Here is an 8,042-nt window from a genome sequence, read left to right on the forward strand (position 1 = left end):
GGCTGTTGGGATTTAACTTGATTAACACCTGCACAGAGCATTTCCACCTGCACAGAGCATTTCTTGCTGATTGGCTGTTGGGATTTAACTTGATTAACACCTGCACAGAGCATTTCCATACTGACAGTATGTCTTTATTCAAGTGTTTTGGTAGGTATTTCAAGCTTTTCTGCTCCAGCATTGGAATGCGGGGCATGAACGTTTTTTTTTTTGAAAATCAACAGTTTGCATTATGCAATTAAAAATCCTAACCAATAAAGTAGGGAATAGCTATCCAACTGTTGTTTTAGTTGTATGTTACTTCATATTATAGTTATATCAATGTAAATCATTGTTTTCCCTTGTGTTTCTCATTCTTTCCCTGCCATGTCGTAAAATGTGGTGAACCCATCGCTGTATTTGCTCCAAAGCAAATATTGGCCTTTCTAGTTATCTGTTTTTTTTTATATCAAATGTTTCTTCTGTTCCTGCAATTAGCCCTCGGGCATGAATTTGCAAATAAAACAATTATATTCTCTTGAGATATATTCCTGATACTGCTTTTTATACTGCCATAGACTTCATAGGTTTCTTGGCAATTACATCGATGAAGGTTAGACATCCAGGTAATAAGATACGCCAAAAAATAATTACTCAAGCAACTGGATATGCTTTTGAAAACGGTCAGACGTTTCAGGTAGAATTCACTACCTTTTGTAGGTGACACTAAGAGACTGCAGGCTGTCCTGGCCGGGCAAATTGTGGGAACGAAATGTATAATAGACAACAAAACACAGTTTAAAAAATTGAGCCTTGAGCACTGTTTGTGTATATTTTGTCATATAAGTTGCTTATTTTTCGTTCGGGTAAACAACCCGACTGGGCCCCAGCTTGGTAATCTGACCTAAATATTATGCTGAAATAATAAGAATAAATATCGACGTGTTTAAACATACTCGTTATCCGTTTAATTTTTCCACCAGGACCATCGTACGGCTCCCCATGGTACTCCGTACGTGCCATGTATACCATTTCATTGATCAACAGGTTGGGACGGGGAATCCAGCCGGATGAATGATATGACCGATGCTTCTTACAGAATCCATCAACGTAATCAGGACAACCAGGCAACACTAAGGCGTTTAGCGGTGCACACCCCTGTTCTTCCGCGCCCGTGGCCCGTGGTAGTCCGTGGTAAAAAAAGTGACGAAAGGGTTTTGAGGTTCCAAGTTTGAGGTGACATTTCTCATAAACTGCCGCGAGATATCCTTAAACATTAACATGGCTGAAGAGTGTAAGAAATGGTGACTTTAGGGTGAAAATTTATTTTGGCTCCGAACCTTACTTCCGGGTATCCTTGCGCGCCAAGTGTAATCCACCCGTTTGACCTAGATTTTGCTCTGCGCCTTCCTCGGGGTGGATTTGCAACCCCTCGCGGCGTGGATGGTTTAAAAAATTCAGTACTACAATTTTCTTTATAATTTACTCGGGTATAGTGAAGGTTTGGGTCTATTTGCTTGCATAAGTTATTTCTGCCGGAATTTTTATTCTATGGGATTATCCTACGCAAAAATTCCCGATTTTGTGCATTAATTTTGGAGTGAAAATAATGTTTTTTTCCGTTGATTTTACCAAACTTAAAAAGGTTGAAGAAACCAAACTCAGCTGGACTTGTAGCTGAAGAGATATCCCTTTGTCCCATATACAGTTATTTTCCTTCCGAATTATTCCACGGCAAAGACGGTCGCTAGACTTGAGGGTGTGCAGCTTTGAATAGAAACACCAAATGAACTGGGGTGTGCCACCTAGAAGGTGTCAGCATTACAGAGGGTTATATGAGCCAGACAACTCCTAGGAAAAACAATACTCTTGTTACTCCGTGAAGGACGTCAGGACCTCCGGACGGAGTGTTGTGAAGAGCCGTTTTTTCGTGTTTGCAGTCAAAACACTGGGTTCTCTTTGTGTAAACGTCACGCAATTTTATACGCCGTCTGCGGGCATGCCCGTGATGATGCACGAATGTGTATTTTTGCCGTTGCTGCTTTCGCGGTCAATGTAATATTTCAAATGCACCCCTACAAATTTGAGGCAAATTGAAATGGTCCAGAAAACCCGTTGTTTGGAATAGCGAGGGGGGGGATCCTTCAAGCAGATGTAAGAAGGGGCCGATAAGTGGTACCAGATGTTTCCCCGTGCTTAAGAGATGCTTAAGGTTTTTGGAAGATGTTCGCAGCCGAAACGCATTGTTCTGTACGTAGCATTTCTGTGTAATTGGGCATGTGGTGTACCATTATGTCCGTGATGATGCACGTCTTTTTATTTTCACCGTAGCAGTTTTTATATTGAAGTAAATGCATATTTTAGAAACATCCCTACTTTTACAATCCTGTGGAATAGGCCGTAGGTTCAGGTACTTGTCTGGTAGCATAGGTTCTCTGAACAGATATTAGGTGGCTGTTGTGCATAATGGTGGCGAGTATCTTTTGGGATTTTTTGACCCGGAATGTTTAAAACAACCCAACCCAAACATCAGAAACATAAACTTAAGCATAAAAACAAAAAATGATGTCCCGATGATTGTTAAAATCAAGGTTTCTTTGACAGCACGTCTTGTTATTGGCGATAGTGTTTTTCTCTTATTTTAACTCATACCAATTATTATCATTATCATTATTGCACTGTATTTATAACTTACATTACCTTATTTTATTGTCATTAATCTATACCGTACATTATTTGATTATCCTTATTGTATTATTTCCATTTTCTATTGTATTATTTCCATTTATTGATTACATTTAATTTTGTATAGTTTAGAGGAGGAGGGCCTTGTATAAGCAGTCCATGCTTCTCCCCTCCTCCTGCACCTGTTTTATCTTTGTTTTGTATTATTATTGTCTGTTTTGTTTCTGTGCAAACTAATAAAATCAAATAGAACAGCTTGGACACGTGCGCATGCCCGATTGACCCAGTTACATTTCGTTAGAAACAAGGTTCTGTATATTGTCCCTGACCCTGGTTAGAAAAAAAATCACTTGTTCTATTTACAATTTGTTTACAGACAATTTACCGGGAACTGGGACAAAATAACATCGGACGATGTTTTTTGACCATCACTATCGCGGACGCATGCTTGCTGTCCGGAAATGTGTCATAATATGTTGAATTATTAAGGACATTGTAACGTCTATGGAGACTTGTTTTAACTGGCAACAAAAGCAAGAGGGGTCCTTTACCTCACTAAGGTGAAAATGAGTACCTAGCTTTGGTTAGGGACGTCCCTCGGATATAGGACGTGAAAGGTAATCTCCAAGCAGGTGCCTCTCGGTGGCAAAAAGACAGTATCAAATTGGCCAGGCAGTAAACATTGGCCAGAGAAGGTCGCCAGCCACGGGTAGGGGGGCGGACGGGTATGGTGGTTGGTCGTAGCGACAAAAAAAACCGGCCATATACATGTATAAAAAGGTAACGATCATTCCCCCCCAACCTCTGCTTGGAGGGTAGTGAAAGGGAGGTCCCGTATTTGCAGAGTCACACTACATACGTTATAGAACTCACCATTCCTTTCGAAAAAGACCAGGGGCATGTCCTGGTATGCTATGGTCCAAATAATACTACATGTGTTGGGAAGATGGTGATTTTTTATTTTTTTTATTTCAACATTTCATTACTGGACATGGTGACGGCACACTCAAGTTATGTCAACTTATTTTCAACTTATTTCATACCGTCACCAACGCAGAGAACAAATACGGAACAGGACAATACTCATTTTCACTCGAGTTAAGTGAGCAAAGTCGTGTAAAGTTAGCCTCTACCAATAATAATAATAATGGAAAAATAATAGAAATCGGCCGAAATAAAGGAATAATATACCATGGAAGGTAGCCGGCCAGAGAAGATCCAATTCGCGACCCACGTCGGTCGCTATTTTTCCAGCGATCCGCGGTGCCTGGTAGAGGCTAGTGTAAAGTGCCTTTAAGCTTTTCCAAGGGCACAAGATCAGTGGCATGTCAGGACTCGAACCCGAGACCTCGGCCTCTGGATTCCTCTGATTCACTTCATTCATACACTCCTCTGTTTACATCTTGTGGACTCAACGAAGAATAGTGTATAAATTATGCACTTTAACACACCTAGAGATCAGCACAAGACAAACACACCTGATGATCTTTCTGATGATATTCTGGTACATTTACTTTTAAAAGGTTCTTTTCTCTCAACAATGTTCAATATTCAAATACTACAACATGTACAGGTATTTTTGTTGGAATCAAATCGTTTTTGTAGCATCGTTTATTGATCAATACTGTCAGCATTTATATATATCAGTTTCACTTGTTCATTGATCTATTACTGTATTCAATTTCAATATGTTATCTGTGCTTTGCTTGTCGTATGTATTATGTATTGTCTGGTGGCGACATGAATATGAGTGTAATTTGAGTGTGTCGCCACCGCGTCTTGTCGATACATATTTCAATAGAATCTGCCAATTTTGTAGCTTAAACAAAGTAGAAGACGAAGCAATGAAAGAAATGATCTTTTTAGATATATTACAAGTACGTTTCCATACTTCCAATACTTGCCTAATATTGAAAAATTCATATTTCTTATGCGCTTTGATCATCCTGTATTATACAAACCCATTTCAAATTATATTTTTAACATCACAAAGAAACGAGAAGAAGGCGAAGCTCTATATTAGAGTAGTTTTAGAGCTGTTTGTACTACAAACATGTATATTACCCATTTCATCTGTTCGCTTGTACTTAGCCCGATAGTGCATGGATGTACAATAAAGGTTATTGATTTTATTTTATTTATTAGGCTATCGAGGTCATCTCTACAAAAGCAAGACGTTCTTCAGGACTGTTATATGCCCTAAGAAGGAAAATTCCCCAAAACTTACTGCTCCTGCTGTACATCACCAATACAGGTTATTCTTATCATTAATAAAAAAAAACACACCTGATCTAAGATTCCGACGATGTTGAAGGTGTCCACGACTGAGGAGACCATGAGGTCTGCCACGGCGAGGTTTACGATGAAGATGTTGGAGACGGTGCGGAGGCTGGGCGTGGCGTACACCGCCCCGATGATCAGGCAGTTCCCGAAGGTGCCGCCACAGATCAGCACCACGAGCAGGATGGTGGAGCCCACCTTAACCCCCGTGCCCACATCGTAAGCGTCTTCACCAGGCGGCAGGGCGGTCTGGTCAGCGGGAGGCGTGCTGTTGAGCGCCGCCCGCCACAACGGCAACGTACCGTTCACTGCGTCTGCTAGCGTGCCGTTCATCATGCAACAACACCTGAGCGCACTGGTCGCACTTCTGTTGAACAGGGAGCTGTTAAAGCGTTCCACTCGCAAGTAAGGCCACGCCGACTTAATTTTATGGATGACATCCGCGCGCGCATTGATTTTCGTCCACCGAGGCTCTGGCCTGGCTCTATGCCTGGGTAGCTCATGGTAGTTTGCGACAACACGGAGCTGGGCACCCAGGCTACCGAAGCTCCACGACTCATGAACTCAGTACATACTTACAGTGCCAATTCATCATGCCGCAAAAAGCCAGCATGTGCCAGCTTGTTGTATACGTCGCTAAGTACTGCCACAAATTCATAGTACTAGCTTTGTATTCCTGTGGTTTAGTAACATTTTTTATTTTGGGCCGGAATTTTTTTTATTCGCCCGCGCGCACTAGTTTGGGGGTCTCCAGAGGATGTCATCCATAAAATTAAGACGGCGTGGCCTAATAATACGCAGGTTGACGTTCGGTGGCATCCACCAATGGAGGCTTTCCCCTTGAGTCTCCTGCTGACGCAATCAAATTTTCTAGCCAATAGGACAACTCCATGGCCCGTCTCATCTTGGTAAAAGCGTAAAATATATATAGGACAACTCTATGGCCCTTCTCATCTTGGTAAAAGCGTAAAATAGAACAACTCCATGGCCCGTCTCATCTTGGTAAAAGCGTAAACAAAAGGCAATGCAAAAAAACGGAGACATGCAGAATTGTGAACTTCTGTTGAACAGGGAGCTGTTAAAGCTGTTCACTCGCAAGTAATAACACGTTCGGTGGCATCCACCGATGGAGGCTTTCCCCTTCTGTCTCCTACTGACGCAATTAAATTTTCTAGCCAATAGGACAACTCCATGGCCCGACTCATCTTGGTAAAAGCGTAAAATAGGACAACTCCATGGCCCGTCTTAACCTGACTGAACCTCGCTTTTCGCCGGCTCCCTAGTAGTCCGCCTATGTAGGGAGCCCCCCGGAGCTTGGGTTTCACAGGCTAGGCCCGTCTTATCTTGGTAAAAGCGTAAAATAGAACAACTCTATGGCCCGTCTCATCTTGGTAAAAAGCGTTAAGAAAAAGCAATGCAAAAAAGGAGACATGCAGAAATATGACCGACGTTTTTCTTTGCCAAACTACTAATTTTGATGGACAAGTGGGATTTTGAGGAACAGTGGGTAAGATCAGCATTGAGATCCTGTGCTGAAACATTGTCCAGTTTGATAATTTTCTTTAACCCGTTCTCAGTCCAAATTTGGACACAATTGCCATACGATAGGATTATGAGGGTATTCTTGGGACTGTCGCGACTATGTCGTGTTGAAGTCGGATGTCTTGTGATGGAAACTCTTTATCCTGCCTTAGATCCTTGAGGTTCTGCCATAGCCACGCTAGAAATCCCTACTAAAATCGCACGTTGAATGTAGCTGCGACTTCACAAGCGCATTTGAATATCCAACCTACAGTCGTTCATTGATTTGAAGATTTAATTTGCATAATTAAGAAGGAAATTCTATATTTTAAGTGTTTCAGATAATAGTACTTTTATACTATTTAATCTATGGCAGATGGAACATTAACAGGTATGCAAATGATGACCTAATTTGCATAATTTTTGGGACAATTCTGTGATTTCTTATTGGTGAATGATGGGAATTGAATTTTATACCTTGTGACATGTGTAAGTTACTTAAAGGTTAACATCACTATGCATATATTATGTTAACGTAGAGGTCATTTGCAAAATTAATGAGAACACGTTGAAATGAAGCATTGACAAAGGAGAGGAATTTTACACGCAAGGTATTGTAATTTGAATGAAGTTTGCATAACTTCCAGACGACTTTATGGATTGTGATGATATTTGCAATATTGGCAGGTCGTATGAAGACAAAGGTCAAGGTCAAATATGGGCCTCCTGGTGGCTGACCTTGGTACTGCATCAAGTACGACACCACAGAGTAAACAATGTTCATAATGCTGACCACAAAGCACATTTATCTTTTGCACTTCAAACATTTGCCGCTAGGGGGCAGTCTTTAACAGCTCCTGTACACTGGGAAAAACTACAGACCGTCTCCCGAGGCGATAGAGCCCAAGAACGTTCTTGTATTTTCCTGTAAAGTGGGGGGGGGGGGGCAGAGCGGGACAATATCTCCTCATTATGATTGTGTACTGCTCACAGACTTTTTATCCGATTTAACCTTGTTATTGACATTGTGGATCCCAGGAATGGGATCTAGCGTTGGTCCCTGAAGTACATACATTATCATAAGTTCGACAAACATAGATAAGAAGACACCAATGCAACGCATTGCTTTCAGATATTCTTATTTATTTATTGTTATTTATTTATTCATTTTCCACAAAAAACACTATAAAGGCTTGTACAAGCCCTTCTCCTTAAACACAACAAAACAATCACAATTAAACTGAGTAACTGAAATACTTAAATGAAAACCAAGGCAACTGAAGAGAAAATAGCAACAAATCGTACTTAAGTAACCATTATACAGTTAAAAACAAAATTATTGCAAAACTAGAAAGGTAACATTTGCAAAGCAAATGCATAATGTTTACCTTCGCATGTGGTCTGCTCTCTTAATTCTAACTCAAACACATTACTATATATGGTGACAGGCGTCTCAATTCCTCCTGCGATAAAAATTTGCAACATGATGTAGCCCAACACTAGTTACCATGTGACAGATGTTTGGTTCTTCTATATTCATAAATCATATGTATATGATTGATGTGACCTGTGCTTAG

At 40.9% G+C, this 8,042-nt stretch overlaps 2 protein-coding genes across 2 annotated transcripts in view; both read right to left on the reverse strand.

Annotated features, from left to right (window-relative positions):
- Positions 1-5,277, reverse strand: part of LOC109483879 (melatonin receptor type 1B-A-like) — a 37,281-nt gene extending 32,004 nt beyond the window's left edge. Inside the window, exon 1 of the mRNA XM_019787022.1 lies at positions 4,951-5,277. Coding sequence (XP_019642581.1) covers positions 4,951-5,277 — 327 coding nt within the window. The remainder of the gene's footprint in view (positions 1-4,950) is intronic.
- Positions 5,278-7,648: 2,371 nt separating this feature from the next.
- Positions 7,649-8,042, reverse strand: part of LOC109483880 (neuropeptide Y receptor type 2-like) — a 1,344-nt gene continuing 950 nt past the window's right edge. The window contains exon 2 of the mRNA XM_019787023.1: positions 7,649-7,675. Within this exon, the coding sequence (XP_019642582.1) occupies positions 7,649-7,675 (27 nt within the window). The remainder of the gene's footprint in view (positions 7,676-8,042) is intronic.

Source organism: Branchiostoma belcheri, unplaced genomic scaffold, assembly GCF_001625305.1.
Source record: "Branchiostoma belcheri isolate BF01 breed outbred unplaced genomic scaffold, Haploidv18h27 scaffold67, whole genome shotgun sequence".
NCBI lineage: Eukaryota > Metazoa > Chordata > Leptocardii > Amphioxiformes > Branchiostomatidae > Branchiostoma > Branchiostoma belcheri.